Source organism: Aspergillus lentulus, assembly GCF_001445615.1.
Source record: "Aspergillus lentulus DNA, contig: Alt08, strain: IFM 54703, whole genome shotgun sequence".
NCBI classification, from domain to species: Eukaryota; Fungi; Ascomycota; class Eurotiomycetes; order Eurotiales; family Aspergillaceae; genus Aspergillus; species Aspergillus lentulus.
In genome coordinates this window covers 2935770-2958522 of record NW_028322118.1, presented here as the reverse complement: position 1 = coordinate 2958522, position 22753 = coordinate 2935770, and the positions used below count along the sequence as shown (strand labels likewise).

Below are 22753 nucleotides of genomic sequence, written 5' to 3'. Positions count from 1 at the left end.
ATATCGCATCCAACGCTTTCCCTGCATTCTGACCAGAGGACTGTCCCGATGTCCCTGATTCCCTTCTCCCCATTCCCCTCGGTTCAGCCTCCGGTCAAAGCTGTTTATCTAATGTCGTAACGTTACCTGAATATCAGATTCCCGGTTCGGTCTACTATACGACTCTTCAGATAGTCTGAGATGTAGTTTGCGTTATTCCATCTGTAGTATCATCACGTATCCCTTACCCCGTATCACATATCGCGACCATTCAATTTCTTTTTCCTTCTATCTGGGGGATCGGGTCTCCGTGATCTCCGTATAGCTTTATAAAGCCCTTACCTTCCTGCACCGGTGTGTAAATTGCTAGCTGTTGGTTTCACGTTTACTTAATTATTGTGCCGTATGAACTGGAAGGAGGATGTTTAATTAAAGCATTATTTACAATATTGGGAAGTTGAGCTGGGTTGGTCGTGGAGTTGCAGCGGATATATATTTCTCTGAGGTGGACTGAAAGTTTCCTGCGGAGCGAAGGGTAGCATGTCTTATATAAACAACGTCGGAGGCAGGGAGCTACATGATTTTTAAGAAGTATAAAGCAGCAGTAAGTGACTTTTGATACAGAGCGACTGCTAACACCGTATATTAAGTTTACCAGACGTACGTTCCATCATGATAATACACTCTTCGGAAATGATACCTACTAGAATGAAAGATGATGTACAAAAGCAGAAAATCCCTACGCCCTGCTCGTCCTGCAGATAACATTCGTGTCTCATGTCACGTATCGCATTGACTGGGTTCGAGCACTAGAGTGCTTGCGCCTATCCACCCCTGGGAAGTGTGCCAGAGCTGCGCTTGTGCATCGCGCTCGGAGGGACTTCCAGGTCAAACGGGTCGCTCCGGGTACTGAGTCTTGTTACGGAATCATTTGGTCCAGGTGGCCCGAGATCTGATATGGATATCGGATAGCTCGCTCTTTGCACGCTACTGCCAAAGCTACTTCGCCCTGGGAGAATGATGGTACTTCCTAGACTGCGTTCACTGCTGTAAATGGAGTGCTGGTCCTGGTTTATTTGGATGCCTGGCGAGATTGGTTTCTCGTACGAAGGCGAATGTGACCCTGCGAGAGTTGAAGCCTCGGGACAAAAAGGTTTGTCGCCTGCTGTCGATTGCCCTTGAGTTCCACCAATAGCGTCGCGTATGCGTGGCCGCATGTCAAGAGATACCTCAGATGGATTTGGATTGGGCTGCGAGAGATAAGATGATCCCTCTCTGACATGAGCATAACCCATGTTCGGACCCGGCACATGGTGGTCCGGAGCAGAAGGAGCATCCGAAAGAGATGATGTCCTGGATAGAAAGGCATGCTGCGAGCTTGCCCAGGAGTCTGCAGAGTGCCGACCATCGCGCAGCAGTTTCTCGCTCCCGCCGAAACTTCGACCGTCGCGCGGTTTTCGCCGTCTATAACGATAAATTAGAAAGCACATGAGGAGTATGATGGCGATCAAGCCAACAGTACCGAAGATGCTGCCCAAAATCGTACGAAGTGTATGATGGTTGTGCACGTCTTCAGACCCGTGATCCGAAAAGTTCTGCAAAGGGTTCGTTGCGGAAGGAAATGCTGCGGTGACTGTATTCGATGTGGGTGTCTCGACCATAAACCCGGTCTCTGCCGTAGGAGTCGTCAGGACTTCGGAGCTCGACGGTGTAGTCGACAGCTCAGTCGACGAGAGGCCATCAGTCAACGAGAGGCCAGATGTCTGATTATGAGAGGTAGGAGATGGAACGGATGTGTGTGTCTCCCTGTTGCTCTCGGGGCGTGGTGGAGGTTCTGAGAGAGAGGAAGTAGTTGGGAGGGGCCCAAATTGGGCATCTGAAGGAGCGACGACGGTAAGGGATAATAGCGACACTGCATCGGCGGTTTCCGTACTAGATGGTAGATTCGTCGTCACGGGTTCAGGGCCTTGTACTGAGGCTGGCAGGAATGGTGTAGGCTCTGGCACGACGGCAGGCAATGTTGCCGCTGCAATTGAACTTCTGGGCACTTTGGTACATCTCAAGCCCTGATATAAGATGATAGAAGGACTGGAAATCGACATTGCGCCAAGCCCACAGGCTGGACGGATGCGACGGTCGGTCTGCTAGAATGGAAGGCTAAGAGCGGTAATTGCTGGCATGCATGAATCAATAGTGCTGAAATGATGAATGAAGACCAGTATGATAGAGGCACGGCGCGTAGGTCGCTCGAGGTCAACAAATCAAAAGAACAGTGTAGTGACTCTAGTCCAGAGTGAGAGAAGGAATGTATAGGAAATGTAAATGCGCTATATCTTCATGATTGACGTTTCACTATGCCCCGTGCCAGGAGACGAACGCATTGGTCATAGCAGTCCGGACTCGGAGGGGCTGCATTCGCGTTGTGCCCTGCTGTTTCAGGATTCAACAGTGAAGCACAGGTGGTACACGGAAGCTCAGCGTAGCATTCTAGCCCACTTCGTAGTAGATAGATCGATTTCGAGTAGATTGATATTATGAACTCACGAAAGGACAGAGAACAACAGTCAATACCAAAAACCTGGAGAAATAAGGGGTCGTCCTGAGCTCAACCGCGTGTATTTGGTATCGACCGGGCGCTTATGGGGAGCGAACAGCGACGAGGATAGAGTTGAGAGGAACCGAGATCTAGTCTAGGGCTTATTAGTTATTAGTAGTTCGTAGTACCTAAGACCGGAGAGTTCAATCGAAGAACGACCTAAGCAGGGGATAAGTGGTCCCTGACTCGAGGAAATTCATCCGGAAGAGATTGAGTGAGACAGAGTTCAACAAGCACGTCCAATCCTATGAGGAACTATGCAGTGATCACTGTGACCATAAATTGGCAGGGCGTTAGTCTGTCGCATGGGATGGAAGCGAGAGGCCCCTCCCCAGCCCCTCACACGACGCTCAGTCGCTGGAGATTCGTATCTTCATTTAGCCATGATTCAAGGGAGAGTAGCAGCTGCAGATGGGAAGTGGTTTCATAGCATGTTGGGGTCCCTATTCCTGAAGACCGGGGACTAGACCGAACCCTTTAAAATTAGTGAACATGATGAGCAAGAACACCTGCTGCCGATCCATTGAGCCATGATCTATCAAGCGATGGACGTTTCACTTGTTGAAGCCGGGGAAACTCTACCTACACGGAGAAAATGACATATTTCCTGATTGGGCCATCAACATTAGTTATATACTAGTCTGTATGTGGATTAGCTCTGTTTACGCGTCATGTGATTTCAGTCCCGGTCCGACTATCATCCTATATGACAGACTCAGGCAGCTTTTTGGTGCGTTGGCTTGTACTCCGTACTTCGTATGAAGCAATCATACCGAGGTACCCTGAGTGGCGGGCGAAATAACATGAACTGTGTTGTTTTCGTGAATTACTCTACATGCCTACTTTGTACATGTCAAAAATATCATTTCATCCAAGGCATAAATAACACTGTGTTGCTCCTGCCCCTCAAAGCGGGGCAGTCGCTACATCCCCAGGTGGAAGCCATAGAGCACTTGCAACCTGATGTGGAGAAGCGGTCAATATATAGGGTTTATGAATGGTCACATACAATTGCATAGTATCAACTAGACGTCTCTTTAAGTCTGCTGGCTGAGTGACTGTTATAAAGCGCGAGAGGGCTCAAAAGTACTCTGGCACCTCTGTTAAGTACGGAGTCTGGATGCCTTACCTCAAGAGGAATTATATACTACTTCCTACTCTCTACTGGCCACACTGATGGCTCGCTCACTTCCGATCTCGAGAATGGTGATGGTGATAATAAGAAGGATAATAACGGTCGAAACCATGAACTAATGCTGATGCCAATTCGACCCACCAAGGACAAAGATTATCACTTCCCCTCTTGAGTCCTGACGGTGGCTTGTTTTCGTACCTTTTTCATCCTTAGCCCAGTTGGACATGCTACAAATTCCGCTCTCTCCGCAACCACAATCCAACTTCGACAACAATCTTTATTGCAATTCCCCTTATCATTGTGTTGTGTGGTGAATCTCATCAACATCAGCCACCTCAGTCAACAAACCGACTGTCATCGAAAGAATTCCATCATTGCTTTTGGTCATGGTAATTCTAGTTGGCCAATTGAAGCTGCTGCGTTTCCGTTCGATATCCCGCGAGATTCCCATATACAAAAGAGCATGTGATTGATTCTTCATCTTTGATCCTTTTCTTCTCTTCTCAATACATACAATCTTATCTTGTTCAAGTCGGATACTCGCACGTTCCCTTACAGGAAATACCAAGCGCAAGCCTGACCAGTATGATGATCGGTTGGACCGGTGGGTTGGGTAAGATTTCCCCTCACTAGTTGTCACACATAAATCGGTGGTATATACAAGTATACCTTATGACACAAAAACTTCATCGATGAATGCCGCCATACAATGGTGCCGTCAATGCTCAAAGCCAATGGCTGCTATGTCTGCGTGTCGAGAAATCACTACATCCTGAGCTCCCTAGCTTTGGGCTTCGGCATTGCTTGAATGCATAGACTCTCCTGACATATCAATAACTGGCATTGACCAGAGTGCTAATGACGCGTAGGGTTGCCCACGATAGGCTCGCCGCCTGAACAAGAAAAACGACCCCCGCCTCCTTCAACAAAAATCGACTTTCCAGTCTATGACCTGTTAGATGTCCCGGACGACGCATCGGAATCGTCTGTGAGGGAAATAGCCGACCTTCTAGCGTCGATCCGCCGGCCGCAGGACCTCTCGACAGAGAAGTTGAAAGCCTTCAATCTCAGAATGGAAACAAACATTACTGCAGATCGCATTGTCCCCCAGAGCTCGAAACTCTTTCCTCCGCTCCCTTGGGAGGCTCGCGTCTGTAATGAGACCGAAGATGGCGAGCCGATTTTGATGGATAATGGTAACCCATACCCCGCGGCGGACCGATTCGAGATTCTTAAGAAGGAACTGCTCTTGGATAATGATGATGCTTTCCGAGAAGTTACACGACTACCGCCCAAGGAGGGCCGTCAGCGGGTTCGAGTGGCTAATGCACGAAAATTCTGGACGGGGCTAGAGCGGATGTCCCAGTGGTGGGATACCAGCCTGGACAATTACTTCGAGCGCCCTGCCACCCCTGAAGTAGCGTCCGACGAAGACAAGATGCAGACAGATGGCGAACCGCAGCCGTCAGAGATACAGGACTCAACATCTACGCCAATGGAGGTCGACAACCCACCAACGACACAGACCGTCGGCGGAACGTCTTCGGACCGGGAAGAGGGGCAGCAACCGATGGTCCAAAGATATACCGGCCGCAGGATAGGTAGCGGACAGGAAATGCCAGAGGATGTTCGGGAGGAGACGGTGCGAGCGCTGGCTGAGATGGCCGCCTGGCCATTTGGTTGCCAAGTAACTGTCCCGATGCTCCCACCGCGACTCACCGTCAAGAAAATCCTCTTTCCCATCCGACAGTCCTTCCAGGCTGCCCGATCGCCCAAAGACCGCCAATTGGCCCGTAGCGGTGTCATGGAAGGCCCTGTCTTTGTTGCCCAATGCAGGCCGGAGACCTCGTTCCGAGGACCTGAAGACGCACCAGGGTCCGGCGTTGGAGAGGTATGCGACCTGTTTCGGGAGCTCGGTGCTATGCTTCTCGCCGCGCAGGAACGCGCGAGGCAAGGGACGACGGAAGTGAAAGCCGGTGAGGGCAAATGGTGGGCAACCAAACCCCGATGGGGCGGAGCGACCCAGGACACGCAGGACAACAGCAATGGCGAGGACCAGCCTGTGAGGGATGGCAATGACCGCAAGCGCTCTAAGTACGAGCATCCATTTCTCGCATCTCGTCGCGGGGGCTCTGGGCGGAAGCTTAGCAATGCCGAGAAGTGGAAGATTGTGCAGCCAGGGCCGAGTCTTTGGGACAAACGGATGAGGTACATTCAGATTGGGAAAGACAAGGACAGTCCATTCGACGATGTATGCTGGATCACCATGGCAGTTGTGGACTCATGCTAATCCTATTCTAGATCTACATGCTCTCCTCCATCAATCACCATGTTGCCATTCTTCATCTTCGAATCCATCGTCGGTATCTGGACCTACTCACAACAGGCGAGAGCGACTTTCCCCCGGAGACCGACACGCTTGATCAGCCCTGGCAGGTTGTCAAGCTTCGGCGAACGAAATGGTATGACTTGTTTGACGCGCAGGAACGCCTCGAGGTGTTTCAGGGCTTGTGGACAATGTTCCACTACCTTTTGCGCAAACAATGACCGTCTGTGACCGGCCCTTAGACTTCTAGCGAGTATCCAGATGCAAGTTGAGCATCACCACATTTACCACTATGCGAACACGATACCTACGTTTCGGCAGAGTGCATAGAGCACACGCGTTCACCATCCTTCTGCATGGTTAGATGAGATCAAATCAAGCTAATTAACCTGACGCAAGGGAGAACCGAAGAGACCGTCAACCGCAATATATCTGCAAGTCATATTCCCTTACATACGGTATACCATAGATGAAGGCTGTGTGCAGTACGTAATCATTCCAAATATCTCCCGTACTCAACACACGTCTAGCTATAGACACTGCAGTCAGCTGTATCTATGTGCAGCTTTGCAGCGTACAACTTGTACTTACTCTACGTCCTGCCGAGCAAGGAAGTAATAATTGTAATGACTGCGGCTATGATTAAAACCCCCCCTGAAGTCGCATAGGAGCACGCAGCACCACCCCCGTCAGCTTCCACTCCACTCCCGAACCCGACCCAAATGACAGACGAAGCCATGTGGTGTGGCTTTGTCCCACGCGCCCCCAGCACACCACATTCACAACCACATTCGCGTCTGTGCAGAATGCTCGAATTCAATACCCAGACGCTCAAGACCTCATTTAGAGTCGAGACCAGAGACTACAATGCCTGGATATGATGCCTCCCTGGGATTCTTCCAAATCAGTCACCATGCAGGAGAAAGTGAGGCCCGGCGATCTTCACCTTCGCCCTCGGTCTCTCGTGTCCATTATCTAGGTCCTATAGTTGTAATTGCGTGGCTTGAGCTATCCAACCTAAGGAGGGGGAAATGATATCCGGTTCGATCACATTGGAGGTGTTTTATGTCCTCGGGGGTTTGTGCGGGGTTGCCTTGTGATGGTCGTCGCCTGTGCCTCCCTATTATCATCGACTATGTTCCTGTGAGTTCTGATAACATAGTCTAGTACTCTAGTCAAGTCAATCATGAAGTCGAGGACGAGAGCAATAAGAGGGTTGTACAAATTACGAATTTACGAGGTCATCGAGGTCGGTTTGGGCTGATTCCAGGACACATGGTGCCGATCAGGGGCTGGAGCATGCATATCCCGTACTTTATACCCTGCACTGAGGGTCTATCTGGCCAATCTCTGCAGTCATAACATCAGAAGAAACTCAATATAAATGGCAACATTGTAGCACTGTACTTCTGTGCCGTGATCCAGACCAGTCCATCTGTGCATTGAACCTATGGGTTTTGCTCTGGCTCGGAGCCAGACTACTGTCTTGTCCTCCGTGAAGAAGTTTCAGCCTTTCGAGTTCGTGATTGATTTCACCAGTGTATGGCCAATGCCGATGCCCTATGCAGCTGGTCCTGACGCTTGGTGGTAAGGCTAGAGCGCTTGGTCCATCTGCTGATTAAGGCGAGGGTGGTAGGAGTACGCTAGGGCCATTGGTGGTGCACAGTGCGCAAAGAAGTATCAAATTGAGCTTATCTACTCCATACTGACATGTTCCATGGTTATGGTAGATAGTGTAAGGACCAGGGTGTCGCCTTGCCATGTCTCTGTAAGGTAGCAGAGATGAATAATTGCCTTGGAATCATGTATATCTTTAAGACATGCACCTCGTGTATTATAGCAAGCAAGGACGGGGCCACACCAGAACAGTATTGATTACTACCGTCGTAGTACTCCGTACTTCGTAGAATGAACATGTCAATACGGTTATATTCGGGCCCGACAACCCCTCACGCCTGCCTCACTGAACAGTGGAAAGTGACAGAAACCATTTGAGTGATGGAAATGTGATAGATCGAGTGGCTTGAGGGACCGCGCTTCGGGTCCGGGGCTGACCGGTAAGTATTGGGGGTTCTTGCGGCTAAAGATAAAATCTCTAAGTACGGCGGACCACTGTACCAGGGTGGTCAGCACGACAAATGACAATAGTCAAAACTACAGTACGGAGGAAGTGCGGATATGACGATCATTGATTCTGGCCTCTTCCACGGATGCCGTTACTGTCAGAGGGAATGGGCTATGGGTTACCCGCGAAAGCATGTTGAAGCCTCCCGAGCCCGTCAACCAGGTCGGTGGATCGATGACTGACGTGAGGATTCGGGAAGATGTTACTCTATTACTGCAACTGCAAGGTATTAATAATATCTACCCTACTAAAGTATCTAGAGTAGTCGAATACGGCAATGGGCTGTGGTTAGTCCACAGCTGCGTAGTCCATGCGCGAGCCGGCTGCAGAGGACTCCATACTGCGCCGCTTGTCAGTTTATACATCCCACCAGATAATCAAATGCCCTCTCGGTCAGCAGGAAATCCTACTCAGTTTCAGATCAACAATCACGGACAACTGTTGCGCTCACTCGCCTCTCCTGAAGAGGCAGTATTATTTAGATACATGGTCGTCGGAAACCTTGACCATGACCGTTCAGGTTAGACCATATGCATGTCTACATATACAGTTAACGGCATCTACCACATCGAGAACGAACTGCGCAATTGATTTTAAAATATCGCGCATTAATACGCTCTAAATTTCTGATAGATGTAGGTGTTGATTATCTAGAGCCGTGAGAATGAGAGATTGCTTCACCTGCTGCGCAGCCTGCGCTTCCACCAGAGCCTCAACTTGACGCTCTCTAGAGATATATACATATCTGGCATCCGAAGCAGACTATGCACATGCAGCGGCATGATCAAGCGATCCGAGCTCTTGTCTCAACTACCGATCAACCTCTCAGATGTCGCAAACCATGGTTCATCGGTCTGACCGATCGTTTTGTGGTTGTGTTTGTGCGCTCTGTAAGAACATGCAAATGGTCAGGATGGGACTAGGGCAGGTGATTGATCGAGTCAGGATGACAGTAAGGTTCACCTAGGAAATGGAAATTAGGATTGTGGAGAGTTAAATCATTATGAGGGGTTACATTATGAGGGGTTACATTCATTAGACAATCTGGTAGATAGTTCATTCTCCATAGGAGTCGATAGGTCATATAGGGTGCTTGCGGAGTATGCTAGAATACCCCATCTCATAGTGTCGAGTTTGTTGCGCATTTGAGATAGATGTATGCCATCCACGTGTCGGGTTTTATTTCCATATGCAGCTAGATATGTTCACGATGTCGAAGAATAATGCTGACTGTTCCTCTTAGCATCGTAGCAGTACTCTTATATGATTATCGACAGGGTATCTGTGTCAATGGTTAGGCTTAAAGGATCATACCTTCCCTTAGGCCATAATTCGGACCTCCATGATCGAAAATAATAGAAGCAAATCCTTCTGCGCCAAACCATAGGCTATCTACCTGGGCCCAATTTGTAGACGGGCAGCGGGCTGTCCCGCTGCATCATACTTGGTACGGAGCAATTGTGGCTCCCCTAAATGGAGTTGCTGATGAATATCCAAAACTGGGGATGAATCAAGGTTGAACCGGATGTCCTCCTTCAGCTACTCCAACAATCAATACGTCAGCTTGTCCAACGGCTCAACTGAGCAGCCTGTCTCGGCCGCTGACCCGCGTCAGTCTCGGAGTTATCCAATACATGACCAGGACTGATGAGAAGCGGCTCCAGTGTCCAATGGCGGCGCAGGTCTTGTCCTGAGTCCGGAGACACAGAATAAAGGTACTGGTTAAGCAGTAGCCGCGTTTTTCTCGTCAAGGTGCGATTAGCCGGTACGCAGCGAGGGAAGCGACTTGACGAATATGGCATCTCCTAATACGTTTGCATCCCAGTAAAAAGGAGTCAGTTGCTATAGCATTAAACAAAGTTAGTATTGCAATCACGGTAGTTGTAGTGGTAGCGGTAGTCTAGTCAGCAAGAATCTCAGGTTGAACTACAGCATGCTAGCCTCTCCTTCTGGCAATGCTCGGTCCATGAGGCAGAATACTCGTAACACAGGATCAAGGGCCACCGACAAGGACAACTAGGCGTGGAAGCATGAGTTGAGTTAGAGAGCTCTCTGCCTGGTTGCACTGTTGGTTTACCCCATGCAGATCCGAGCCAGCAGTCCGCCACACTGGGGTTCTGAACAGGACAGGGCTATCCCTTGCTTCAGGCACCTGACCATCCTCCGGTTCTGTCATACATACATACATTGCAGTATGCATGTACATCATCCGCAACATGGACGTCGGACGGCGGACGCTTCCATTTCCTTCATTTTGACCCGATGCCTTGTCCGCCGTTCGGGTGGATACTGTAGATCTTTGTCCTGTGGGGTGTTAGTTTTCATCCTTACAGAGAAAGAGGCCTGAACGAGGGCTGTACTACGTACTCTGTTTGGGCAGAATTTGATAGCATTCATCATTTGCAGTAAATTTGCGTCAAGTCGCCTGTACTGTATACATTGTTGAATACGTACTTGATTGAGTGTTAGAAAGTTGTGGACCGCCTGTTTCGGCTGAATGATCCAACCAACAGACACGATGCTGCCAACCGACGGAGGTTCCAGGGGACGGGATCATGGAATTTTAGGCAGACGATCCACAATTCCATCAGTAGGTAATTTCCTCGGGACTTGATGATAACTAGGCTACATCATATCGGACTGGAGGCAGAGACAGGTAGAGTGTAGAATATCAAATGAGAATATAGATTGATTTAGGAAATCATTTCCTTGGGTAGATCATCAATTAGCTCGAGGGATCGACCATAGTTGGACGTTTGATGACGATAAGGATATGTAGCATTGTAGAATAACATCGTAGGAATGAAACTTGTTTCCGGTGTTCTACGCTCTCCCGTGATCACACCAGAACCACTTTGGTAGCGAACAAAGGAGAAGTGGCAAATGCAATCAGACCGTGTCTTTGAGACCTGTTGATGTATCAACACGTCGACTTCCGCGCCTCTCCTTATTTCCGAAGACGGGATGATCTTTTCTCACCGGTCTAATGGACTGGGATATCTCAAAGGATTCAGTTCCAGAGAACTCCGATTTGACTTTATGTGCTCAATATGTTTTGTGTCTTCAGTATGCCGCCCATCACGTTTGAGTGCGCTGTAGAGCTTTGACCGGGCTATCATTGCTCGTTAAGCGAGGGGCGGCATTCATTGCACTACGGAGGCGCAAAATATTTACCTGTCAAGTGATGTTGAATAAACTCTGCAATACTAACTGCTATCAGGACAACATTCGAAATCTACATCTGCCTTGTGGATAGAGAGGAACACCCCTTGTCCTAACCTCAGGACTGGTCCACTTCGAGATGTTGTTTGCCGAGCGTAACCCGAGATCTGAGATGGAGCCAATCCCACGGTGAACCACAAACCACAACCACTGCCAGAACGCGTGACACCCGTTCCCGTAACTTACCGTCTCTTCTTTCCCTGTGGTTGGCAAAGAGTGGTTGTGCCTGAAAATGCGGACGGAACCAGGGGACAGCTGGCAATTTTATTTTGGCCTGGTTGCTGCGCATCAAATCATAAATGGAGGGGATGATTCTGCTGTGTATGGCAAATATAGATGGTGGTATGGATCTGGAAACCGACGCTGTGTAGGTACTTGGCGCTCCATACAACAAGATCAGAACCCTACTGCAGCAGCCACGGAGCAGCCTGCTGATTCTCACCGTCTTCTGCGTGGGGCATTTATGCAGCACACTTTCAGGGTCGCATCATGCATTCCTTCTTCTACTCCTGTTGTGGGGAGGGCCCCTCCTCCTTGGCTCGATCAGTATCAGTATCAGTATGGGTGTCCATCGGAATCATCTGCCTATCAAGTCGAATGCTTCTCAGAATACCGGAGATGGCTGTGGATATCCACCTCCGGTTTCTGAAGCAATCGCTCCATGAAGTTGTAGTTTAGACTTCAAGATTGAGTTTTACAGGGCGATGGAGACGAAAGTAGGGAGCCCCCTTGCTAGTCACTAATAGTCAAAGTGACTGACCGCAAAATGACACGAAAAAACGAAGCTGCTAAGGTAGGTAGTAATGATCATTTGATTTGAATGGCAATTGGCAGTTTTGCTGTCCAGTCAGATCATCATCTGGTAGCACATTTGGGAGGAGGATGTCAACCGTTCGATCCGTGGCTCCATCAGTGTCTGGGTACGTAGTCTACCCCGAGTCCCCTCCATTCCTGGTCTGATCTCTTAAACAATGTTTGATTTGGCTGGTGGTCATACTTGCTGATCAAGAATAAAAATGTTGAAAGGCAATGATGAGCAAGTCATGGACATTCACGGAGTATATTCGGGAATTGGCCAAGTGTGTGTCTAGCGCCCACTAATGGATTCCGCCCCCCTCCGAAACTTGGGTATCAACAGAACCCGTTTACCTTAGGTCTTTAGGTATCTACCTACACTCTAGTCTATACTAAATTTCCTCTAACCAACCGCATCCCAGACGGTCGGTTAGGAATAAGATTTTGCTCTGCAAACTCAATGCCGATTGTCATGTATCAAGAATACCAAAGACGAAGAGCTGTCCTTAAATGGTGCGGGAACATGTCCCCTCTAGTCCTGCCGTCTCTCTTTACTCCATATCTTTCCTACCTACTGTCCATGTGGCATATTTCAGACAGCTCATGAGCTACGCCGTAAATAGTTGCGGACCCTCAGCTACAAAATAGGAAATTGAAAGAAACTTAGATTTAGAAAACGTCGTGGAAACGCTAATCGTTATCTATTTGCAGGCTATTCAGGAGACTCAGAATGAGTAGATCGATATGGAGAACGGAGTACGGAGGTTCTCCAATGCTTTTCTGGTGGAAATTAATTAGAATTATTTATTATTATTATTGCGTCCTTCAGCCCGCTCATGATCCCGCACATCAGCAGACAGCTTTGCTCCATAGCTTCGGTTATTCCATTAATATTAGTTTCGTTAGGCTCCACTCCGTAGTAGTACTAGGAGGTATTTGCATTTCCACACTTTTTATTTACTTTATCATGATTATTCTATGTTTTATTATATTTTATTTTATTTCTTTTCCCCCAAGTGTAGCAGTCAAACATCCTCAGGAGACCAGAAACCGAGACAGCTTCCAGACCCGGAGGGCGTAAAATAATGAGGAACCCTAACAAGGACCAAAAACGATCTGTCAATTCTGGTGGCTTGTGTCAATACATGCGAACCAGGATCCTGGCTCAGGTTACAAGTAACAAGACCCAGTCAGTCAGAAGGACGCGCGCGTCAAAAAGGAAAAGGAAAGAAAAACAAAAGAAGATCAAAGAAACAAGAGACACGCAGAGAAAAGTATGCCTTTTTACTTCTCCGTATTTCTTTCGAGTCGGAGGTTCAATACTTTGATTATTATCTATTTACCTCAGGTACCTAAGGTACTACTACTTACTGACATTCCCCATCCACTCAAAAGAGATCCTGAGCCAACCGAATCAAAGGAGAGAAGCACAACTACTAAAGCTACTACTATCAAGGAGGGGCATTTTCTGGCATCCTTCTATGCCATCTCCTCATCAGTCTTTGTCAGTACCAGGAGCACCCACAGCATCTCCACGGCCACATCTACTTTTTCTGATCGCTCTCCTTCGATCTCTCAGTCGCAAATCTACGTTATTCACTTACACTAAACAAGCTGTTACTGCGATTCCATGGTGACAGTGTGGAACTATTGAACAGTCAACATCGCAGCCTACATTTCCAACCCCCTCCTTCTATCTTGATCACGGGGATTATCGATCCTTCATCCTCACTTCCATTTTCCACCTTAATAATCATATTTCCGCCCCTCGAGTCTCCAACTCCTGCTCCATCCAAACCGGCCTGCCCTTTTGGGGCTATCTCCGCGTTTCTTGAGCATTAATACCGTTACCATTACCATTTGATAAAAATTTGAGGTGATTGTTATTATTATTCGATATTATTATTATTCCACAGTTTTTACTACCTTATTATTATTTTTCCTGGAGCTCACCCTTCCCGACACCTCAAGCTCTGCCACCATTTGCTCGATCGACTCTTGACACACCCAGGGCGACCCGACAGCTTGGCTTACCTACCTAGCTAAACAGCTATCCATCTCCCGAAGGATCGGAGCGTGAAAAAGGCAAACCTCTGGCGTCTCCATTCTATTTGAATTATCCTTTCTGGATGGATACCTAGTCTATTCTTGTGTAAGCGTCCCATGATCCCATCATCATTTGTTTTCGATCTTCCCATCCTTTTTGCCTGTTTGCTTCTCTTCATTTCCTCTTCATCCACACTGCATTTCATTCACCGAGGTGGGTTGTTTCTGTCGTTATCACCATCGTACTACCTTACTGGCTTTGGACTGTGCCAGATGGATCTATGAAGTTACCAATGTGTACCTTTTCTACTTTTCCCCGTCTTTTCCCTCTCCAAGCGGAGTCAGTGTGATTTCTTATATTAATGATGCCACCACATGTACACTCCAACCCTCCACCCTGGTCAGCTCTATCTGAAGCTACTAAAAAAGTACCTTCTTCCCCTGCCAACAGCTTACCAGGGTCAAGTGCCCACTGCAATTAGTGTGGCCGCAGATCTCTTGCTCTTCCCTCTTCCCCCCGTTGCACTATAACAGGCTTAGTACCTTTTGAACGGTCCGGCTACTGTGCATCCGCTTTGCGTTTGCTGTCCATTCCTGCTATCTTACCCATCTCCTTGGGTATCCCGTTGCATTAGTCGTCCTCTGGCCGCTCAGTTGTCATTGCTTCAATTGTTTTCTTGTCTATTTCTTGCTTCATTTCTTAATTCTCTCCTAGTTAACGGATTGCTGGCTCTTCCTGGATAGCTATCGGAAAGCTATTCCACCGTGCCTCTGTGCGTTCGTAACTGCCATCGCCCGTCAATCACTACTTCCCTCAAACTGCGCCTCTAAGCGTTCGATTGCATCGTTCGGAGCTACTGGTCGCAAACGTTTCAAGGAAGATATCCATCCGAAAAGAGGGACGGAGAGAAAAATAGAAGAGTGAAACGCGCAACGCAGACTATCGAGAGCTAAAAGAATTGACCGGCTGAATTGCCTCTTTCGGGAAGCTCTTGAGCTTTGTCCAACTCTCGCTGTCCCTCCACCCCACTCGCTCACTTGACATTGCACACTGTGATTTCTGCGGGACTGCAACATGTCCTCATGACTGTATGACCGTCGCACTGAACAGACCGTTCGTAGCGGATTTACGGCAACCTGGAGTCACCGGCCGGAGGTGCGGACCTACCATTGTCGAAATGATTGGAACGGACGATAAGCCACAGGCGCTCCCTCCTTACTCCGGCCCTCCTCCCCCTCAAATGCATCATCGCATTCCTCCTGAGGCGGCGCATGGCCTGGCAAATGCGCCGGGAGCATACGATCAGCCATGGCGCCCCTACCCACCGTCCTTCGAGCATCATCACGCCGAGCAGCGACGGGCCTCCAACCCCCCTCAACCTTCCCTGCCCGCCCACGGGTATCCTGTCATACCGAATCGAGAGTTGCCTCAGCTCCCTCCGGAAGGGCCGTATGGTCGGCCAAATAGTTTGCCTGCTCCCAGTCTCACCCCGACAGAGTCGCATCCGCCGACTTTTCGTCCTATGAATGGAACTTCGCACGATTCCATCCCCCATTCAGCACCGACGCATCCAGCTCCTCCTCCTCATTCGGCGCCCCCCGACTTTCGTTCGCGGATGACATACCCCCCTCAAGAACAGAGCAGTAATGGCGATCCCCCCCCTCCCCCTCCTCCAGCCCCGCATACGATGCCTCCAGCTCAGTTTCCGACGCCGGTTCCGCATATTTCGCATACTCCTGCTCCCTATGAGCCGAACTATTACCAGAGTCAAGCCTTTGGTATGCGTCAGCGCAAGGCTGCCCGGGCTCAACAGGTAATGACTGTCTTTTTCCATGGCGCGGAGAAACGAGACTGCGCGGGATACAAAGCAAATAGACTAACTTTATGTTCTTTCCATTGTCTAAAAGGCCTGCGATCAGTGTAGAGCAAGAAAAGCAAAGTGCGATGAAGGGCGGCCCGCCTGCAGCCACTGCAAGGAGAACAATTTGATTTGTGTCTACAAAGAAGTTCCCCCCCACAAGTGCGTGACATGCGTGACCTCTGTCCTTCGGTTGGTTGGTTGTCGGATACTGACCCTCAAGCTAGACAGGAAAAGGCCACCCAGCAGATCTTGGACAAGATACAATATCTGGAAGATAAGCTCGACGAGCGTCTGACGCATTTTCAAACAGTACAGATGGAACATGGGATGACGCTAAGTAAGATTTCCAACGAGGTCGGATTGAAAGAGCCGAAGATTTTGGCTGTCAAAGATGCCACCCGATCAATGCCACCCAAGCAGACACTTGATAGATTGCTGAAACCAAGTGCTACTGATATTTTGCTTGAGTCAGAATCAAAGAATGGAGATGGAATGCAGCAGTTGGATTCGAATGATCCTCCAGGGCAGGGTTATGTGGAGAGGGAGGACGGTGAGCTGTCCATCCCAGTGGAACATACAACGGCTGCCCACAAGTTGCTCTCCTGGCCATCGATTAGGAATCTACTCTATCCCCGCGAGTACGACGAGGATTATGTGATGAAGCTTGAAGAGCAACGTGGCTTGATTCGCGTCTATGGCCGTGGTGAGGGCGACGACACAAGTGAGGATCGCATGTCGCCAACACCATTAACTAGCTCGAATTCCAGCAGCGGATGGGATGATAGTCACACGCACCGAGCATCGCCGAGTAGTCCTTGGACGCAGAGCTCTCATCCCAGCGGTTTCCCGCAGAAGCTTCGAGACAAGGGGGTTGACGAGCTTGGTACTCTGTGGGCCGATCCGGACACTATCCGTCGCTATCATCGCAGTTACCTGGAGCACATCCACAAACTTCATCCCTTCCTCGACCAGAGTGACCTGGACAAGAAGATCGAAATGTTCATCAAGTTCCATTGCTTACCGAAGACCTCTGGATCGACGTCTACAGGGACAGGCGACATGCCCCGAGGTGCAAAAAGGAAAAGGTCATGTGATACTTTGCAAGGCGCAGCATGCGATTTTCCAACTTCCGCCGGCGTTAGGACAGAAGCGACGAGCCGTCGCATCGAAAAGTCAATCGACAACGCTGTTCTCCTCCTCGTGCTTGCGCTGGGCAGTATCTGCGAAGTGGGAGCACCAGTCCCCGGTCCTGTCACGGATAGCCCCCCGGATTTTCGCAAAGAGTGGATTCCTGGCCCGCCCACACGGAGTGTCCTATCTCCCGCTGGATCTGACATGATTGGTCCAGCGCAGGGGAGCTTCTACGCACCGCACGCTGTCCCGTCTCCCTCACCTGTTGACGGTCGGAGAAGCGTGGGAGGGCGGTCAGCGTCATCAGGTCGAGACGTGCCTGCCAATCGACATCTCAGAAACGTCGATGTCATTCCTGGCTTATCTTATTATGCATATGCCACGCAGATCCTGGGAGGCCTTCAAGGGGCTAATGGCTTGCTTCATGTTCAAGCGGCTCTGCTCGCAGGACTTTACGCCGGCCAACTAGCGCATCCTTTCCAGAGTCATGGATGGATATACCAAGCCGCTCGCGCTTGCCAAGTACTCATCCGATCGTAAGCTTTTGTCTAGAGCCGAACTGAACCCTCAAAGGTGACTTGCTGACTGTAGTACCAGGAAACGCTATGACCAGATGCAGGACGGACCTATGAAAGACCTCTACGATTTTGCGTATTGGACATGTCTTCAGCTTGAGAGGTATGCTTGTGATGGTGTCACTGTCAGATCTAGCCTGCGGGCCCAACTAACTTCGGATATAGTGATATTCTTGCAGAACTCGATCTCCCCGCCAGTGGCATTTCTCGTGCAGAGTCACGTATAGGTCTACCAAAGGGACGCTTCACACTTGCTTTACCAAATGAAATCTGCGCCCCCAGTACCATGATGATGTTTTTCTATTCTGCCCAAATCCACCTCCGGAAAGTCCTTAACCGTGTCCACACTGATCTGTACAAAGTTGAGAGTAAGGCACCCAAGACCATATCTCCAGGAAAACCGCTAATTATACCTCTATAGGACAACAAGGCTCCAACAATGCAAACCCTGGCAGTGCCACCAATGCCGCTGGTTCTGCGAGTGCTGTCAACGCTGCAATCGCCGCAATCACAGCTAATCCTTCCAGTAATACTACAACCACGAGCAGCTCAAGTAACAACCGGTGGACATCAAACGTGCAAGAAATTCTTAGCATGAATCTCGAACTGTGGCGAAATAGTCTTCCAGAGATCATGAAATGGAAAGACACTGATCCCCCCTCAAACGACATAAATGTTGCTCGTATGCGGGCCAAATATTACGGCGCACGATACATCATCCATCGTCCTCTTCTATATCATGCTCTGCATTTTGCTGGACTCCCTAATCCCAATCCAACTGCCGCATCAGTCGAGTCACCCGCCGGGTCCGTTCTCTCTGGCTCGAAATCTCAGCAGGTTTCGCCCTCATTACCGCACAGTCAACGGGCTTCAAACATGGCGCGTCTGTCGAGCGATATGGGCATAGCAGTTCATAGCGCTCCCCCTTCCTTTCACGGAGGCTCGATGGGCACCATTGCATACCGAGACCTACCGCCTAAGCTACGACGAGCCTGCAAAGTATGCATCGACTCTGCAATCTTGAGTACAGAGGCCTTTGATGGAATCGAAGGTCGTCCGATCGTGACAAATATCTTTGGAACTGCTCATGCGCAATTCGGCAATATGCTTGTGCTGTCTGCAACCTACATGTCCTGTCTCTCAGAGCTGGTGGACCGAAATGTGCTCGAGAAACTTCTCAAGCGAACAATTAAATTCCTGTTGCAGAGCCGATACATCTCCCCCAGTCTTCGAGCCGATGCACGGATTCTCACCGAAATCTATGAGAAGATTTTTGGAGAGCCCGCCACGAGTTTCTCATCTGCCTATAGCTAGGTTTCTACCACTTCCCGTCTCCCTGCCCCTGGGGAGACCGCCTCAGAACATCGCCTGCACGGTATCCCCGTGGGTCGCCTGAAAAAGGTAGACCTCGCCATCAGAGTGGGGCTTCTACAAGACCAACTATCCAATCCATACCGATCCTTCGAATCTATTCTTTTCTAGGACATACTCGACTCGAACCTCTCTTCCTCCCCTCTTTTGTCCATGCTCTTTCCTTCGACCCTTGGCTCCCTTGCATATACTGATGCCTGACATGGCACGGTTCATATATAACATACATACATAGCTGTCTTGCACGGCGGTTCTTTGTTTTTTATCAGTCATTCTTGGGCAGGGCTTCAATATCTTGGGTTATTCTCTTTGATTAAATTTGCTGCGCATTGGGAAGGAATGGGTGGCTACGTGAAATTATTCTGATCATACCGGGTTTATTTAGCATCGGACCTTTTTTTGTTGTTTGATACCTTGTTCCTCCTTGTTGTTCAAACGGCGCTGGTTACACCTCACCATTGTGACTGCGAATGGGTACCTATGGGAGGGATCGTGTCGTTGCATTTTCAGCGAAGCAGGGTTGGTGGTCGCCAACAGACCTGGCTACCTGCATTCTTGGACAGATGGACGGCTGAATATGCGAAATTGCTTAAAGTCTAACAGATGATTGTCGCCAATGGCTCGGGATGGAAGTGATGGTGTGCGACTTTCTACCGTATTTTTGGTGTCATTGGGTCATTGACTTCATTATAAGAGTTCAGGATAGGACCTGTTTGTCAAATAGCCTACGTTACTCATTCCAATAAAGACTTGCATCTCAGGAGCACTCGCCGTGCGTGATGCACAACAGGGACAACGGTGTGACCGTAGAGATGATGGAGAGACTTGTTCCTGCTCGGAGGCTATCCGGGTTTTACTTGTACAACGCATAATTCGGCAAGGAGAAAAGTACCCGTGACCAGCGAATTACACAAATTATAAGTGACAATTGTAGGACAATCTCTCAATGAACGCTGAATATGTAGCATTAACAGTAGCATGCCATTGGACAGGGCAGCATTGGCGAGGGACGTAGAGCCCGCCTCGGCTGCTTCTGAAGCTTTCCCCGCAGTCCCTTGCTTGGACGATCAGCAACAACCATCATGCTCCGGCTCGCCTATATATGCAGGTCGCTCATCAAGGAGGTCATGCTCGAGATCAAAAGGTCCAAGGGGCCGTCGTCCAGCGTAACCTGATTATTAGATGGTCTACATTAGAGGGAAACACTTTCATTGTTTTCCACTATGGTGACACCAAGAAAGTGGCTCTCACGCGAAGGTTGGTCTGAATGTTTCACATCCCAAACGTCCACTGTTTGCTAGGCTATCGATTCTAAAGGAAGGAATTCTTCCGGAGTATAGGGTTCACTGCCGATGTCTTCGGAAAATGGATTCAGAGCACGCTTCTGAGTCCCTGGAAGACGCTCCCTCTCCTGCTGCTGGCCCAGTGCACCGCGAAGGGCCACCGACTCGCCCTCGAGCATTCACGATTCTTCCAGGTCCTCCAGGTCCTCGCCTTCCTTGCTGTCCTCCGCCGTGTTAACGCCTGGCTTAATATCCGGACTCTGAACAATGGCGTCTCGGACCGGTTCGACTGGAACCGCGAGGTGGTTGTGCTGACGGGTGGCAGCAACGGGATAGGCAGACGGATCGCGCAGCTGCTCGGCGACCACGGCACCAAGGTCGCCATCCTGGACATCCACCCACCACAGGAGGATCAGGGCCGCCTCCCGCCTACCGTTCGCTTCCACAAATGCGACATAACCTCGCCCTCGGCCATCGCGGCCGTCGCCGCCGACATCCGGGCAACCCTAGGCGAGCCCACCGTTCTCATTAACAACGCCGGCGTCTGCAACCACAAGACCATCCTCGGCGGCACGGAGGCGGACACCCGCATCCAGTTCGAGGTCAACACCCTCGCGCACTACTGGCTTGCGCGCGAGTTCCTGCCGCACATGGTCAAACGCGACCACGGCATGGTCGCCACCGTTGCGTCGCTGGCGGGATACACCACCACCCCTAATATGGTCGATTACTCCGCCACCAAGGCCGCGGCCATTTCGTTCCACGAGGGGCTGGCGGCGGAGCTGGTGACGAGGTATCATGCCCCGCGGGTGCGGACGGTGATGCTCGCGCCGGGATTCACGCAGACGGCACTCATTGGGCGGTTAACTCCGGAGGATACGTGGTTTAATCCGCTGCTGCAGCCGGAGACGGTCGCGGAGCAGTTGGTGAGACAGATCCTCACGGGAAATAGTGGGCATGTTGTTGTGCCGGGTTCCTCAGGGTGGCTTGCTCGGAATCTGAGGAGCTTTCCGCCTTGGTTCCAGCATTCTATGAGGTCGTGGTTGGAGAGATTGATGCGTGCTGATTAGAAGCTGGCTTACTTTATGACTTGGTTGAGCTTGGTTGGTGCTTGGACTGTTTGCTCCGCTTGTCTAGCTGACGCTGCCTAGACCCGAGTGAGAGTTTTAGTAATTAGTGTGGGACTACTGCTGGACAGGAGTACTCTAGCATTGTGCTTGTTCTTTTTATTTTATTTTTATTTTTATTTCTATTTTTCTTTGGAAAACAGTCTGTGACCAGGTTGTTGCAGCTATGGGAGAGGCCTCAAATGGACACCTGAGGCGGAATGTACGGTCCTAAGTTCAGGTAGCCACAAACCTCGAGTGATGATGAGGATTGTACGGAATGGCGCAGGGAATGGCACACAGAAGGATTGATTAGGTTCAACCATAGCAGATCTCCAATCAGTAAATAATACGTCCTATCCAGTCCTCTGTAGCTACATATTATTGTGAAAAAAATTCATTACCAGCCTTCTGGCCTAAGGCTACCATATTCTTCTCGTGGTCCTCGTTGCTGCTCGGCACGTGCAGCCAACCAGCCTCCCCAGCCTCACCGCGATTTCGTCGGTTCTCACTCACCTTTCGATTCAGTCCTGCAGGCATTCTTTGCCATCTCAAGACGTATACACGTTCAGGGGAATTATCGTCCAGTCATCATCTTGGTTGAATTCCAATTATCATATGCATCGACTCAACTCCCCACATTCTTACTTTCATCACCATTCTGTCTAACTTCATCATCATCTTCATTATTATTGTTCCTCCTCGGCTACTCTAAGCTAATACAAATCTGAACCGTGCCCTCGCGGCCTTAGGCGCTAACCGCCCACTGGATCGCCTTGGCAGCGGATTGTCTGGAGCAACCACCCTTAGCATCAAAGCTGACCCAGCACTATCATCCGAGCGGTTCAGGCTGGGGCTGCCGACGAAAAAGAACCACGGCTCAGCTCCGTTGTTTGTCCTTGTTTACCTTGCGGAAAACAACTATCCATTATCCGTTCGATAGGCTCTCCTCTCGAGCTGCGCTGAAGGGCCTTTTGTTTTCCACCCTGTTCATGCCATCGTCCTTTAGCATCACGAGTCACGAATTTGCTTTGATCCCACGCTCAACTACCTGATTAATCTATTGATTTAATTTACGATTTGGATTGATTGACTTAGTGCATTACGACGATTGTTGTTCCTTTCCACTCTCGACAGTCAACCAGCCACCAGCTCCGCCTTGAACCCTCGAAGCATTCCCAGTCTCAACATTCCGATTCCC

General features: G+C 49.7%; 4 protein-coding genes across 4 annotated transcripts; 3 read left to right on the top strand and 1 right to left on the bottom strand.

Moving 5' to 3' along the window:
* Nucleotides 1–803: 803 nt before the first annotated feature.
* ALT_4216 (uncharacterized protein) lies at nt 804–2081 on the bottom strand (the record flags this gene model as incomplete). The annotated part of the gene is made up of 1 exon (XM_033558172.2): nt 804–2081. The coding sequence occupies one exon, from the start codon at nt 2079–2081 to the stop codon at nt 804–806; it is 1278 nt and encodes a 425-aa protein (XP_033414063.2).
* A 2214-nt stretch (nt 2082–4295) lies between these two features.
* Nucleotides 4296–6257, top strand: ALT_4215 (uncharacterized protein; the record flags this gene model as incomplete). Its single annotated transcript, XM_089599702.1, has 3 exons — nt 4296–4314; nt 4580–5961; nt 6012–6257. The coding sequence occupies 3 exons, from the start codon at nt 4296–4298 to the stop codon at nt 6255–6257; spliced, it is 1647 nt and encodes a 548-aa protein (XP_089456040.1).
* A 9145-nt stretch (nt 6258–15402) lies between these two features.
* On the top strand, nt 15403–19106 carry clcA (putative C6 finger domain protein; the record flags this gene model as incomplete). The annotated part of the gene is made up of 6 exons (XM_089599701.1): nt 15403–16038; nt 16145–16245; nt 16311–17753; nt 17815–17895; nt 17958–18160; nt 18214–19106. The coding sequence occupies 6 exons, from the start codon at nt 15403–15405 to the stop codon at nt 19104–19106; spliced, it is 3357 nt and encodes a 1118-aa protein (XP_089456039.1).
* A 1159-nt stretch (nt 19107–20265) lies between these two features.
* Nucleotides 20266–21516, top strand: ALT_4213 (short chain dehydrogenase/reductase family protein; the record flags this gene model as incomplete). Its single annotated transcript, XM_089599700.1, has 2 exons — nt 20266–20420; nt 20481–21516. 2 exons carry the CDS (start codon nt 20266–20268, stop codon nt 21514–21516), a joined length of 1191 nt encoding a protein of 396 aa, XP_089456038.1.
* Between the last annotated feature and the right edge of the window lie 1237 nt (nt 21517–22753).